The sequence below is a fragment of the Chinchilla lanigera genome, unplaced genomic scaffold, assembly GCF_000276665.1.
Source record: "Chinchilla lanigera isolate Chin_1 unplaced genomic scaffold, ChiLan1.0 scaffold00057, whole genome shotgun sequence".
NCBI lineage: Eukaryota > Metazoa > Chordata > Mammalia > Rodentia > Chinchillidae > Chinchilla > Chinchilla lanigera.
The window spans coordinates 1,733,799-1,734,368 of NW_004955458.1; the positions used below are offsets into that span (position 1 = coordinate 1,733,799).

A 570-nucleotide genomic window follows, 5' to 3' on the forward strand; every position below is an offset into this window, starting at 1 on the left:
CCAGAGGGTGTCACCACCCACGCTGGGAGTGTTTGGGGAGCCCAGACGTTGCTGTTCGGATGCTCCTCTCCCTCGGTGGCCATCATGTCTTTGACCTCTGCCTACCAGCATAAATTAGCAGAGAAGCTCACTATCCTCAATAATCGGGGTCAGGGGGTTCTCATCCGTATGTACAACATCAAGAAGGTAAGTAGGAGCAGCAGGACCGGTACTAATCACTCCGCTGTCAGTAAGGCAGGGACGCTTGAGTCTGGCAGGTCCAGAAGTTAGACTCCCTCCACTTTTCCACCACTCCGACTGGCCTTCAGTTGCTCAGATTGTGTAGGCCAGACAGTTTGGGAGGCAGAGGGAGTCTCCTTTTTAGGGGCTCCCCTTTCTAGGCCTGATTCTCACTCTAGGGAGAGTGTTTGCTTTCTTCTGGGGCTGAGGGTTAGGGGTGAGGGTGGCAGGGAGAATAATTCTAACTGATTTGAACAAAGGTTTAAAATTCTGGCTCTTATGTATTGCTGATCCCCCACCACTCCCATGCTCTTGAGGAGATCTATTTTTTCTTTTTTCTTTTCTTTCTTT

General features: G+C 50.4%; 1 protein-coding gene across 1 annotated transcript in view; it reads left to right on the top strand.

Moving 5' to 3' along the window:
• Nckap1l (NCK-associated protein 1-like) overlaps positions 1-570 on the top strand; it is a 51,793-nt gene continuing 51,223 nt past the window's right edge. Inside the window, exon 1 of the mRNA XM_005397228.2 lies at positions 1-186. Coding sequence (XP_005397285.2) covers positions 85-186 — 102 coding nt within the window. The 5' untranslated portion in view covers positions 1-84. The remainder of the gene's footprint in view (positions 187-570) is intronic.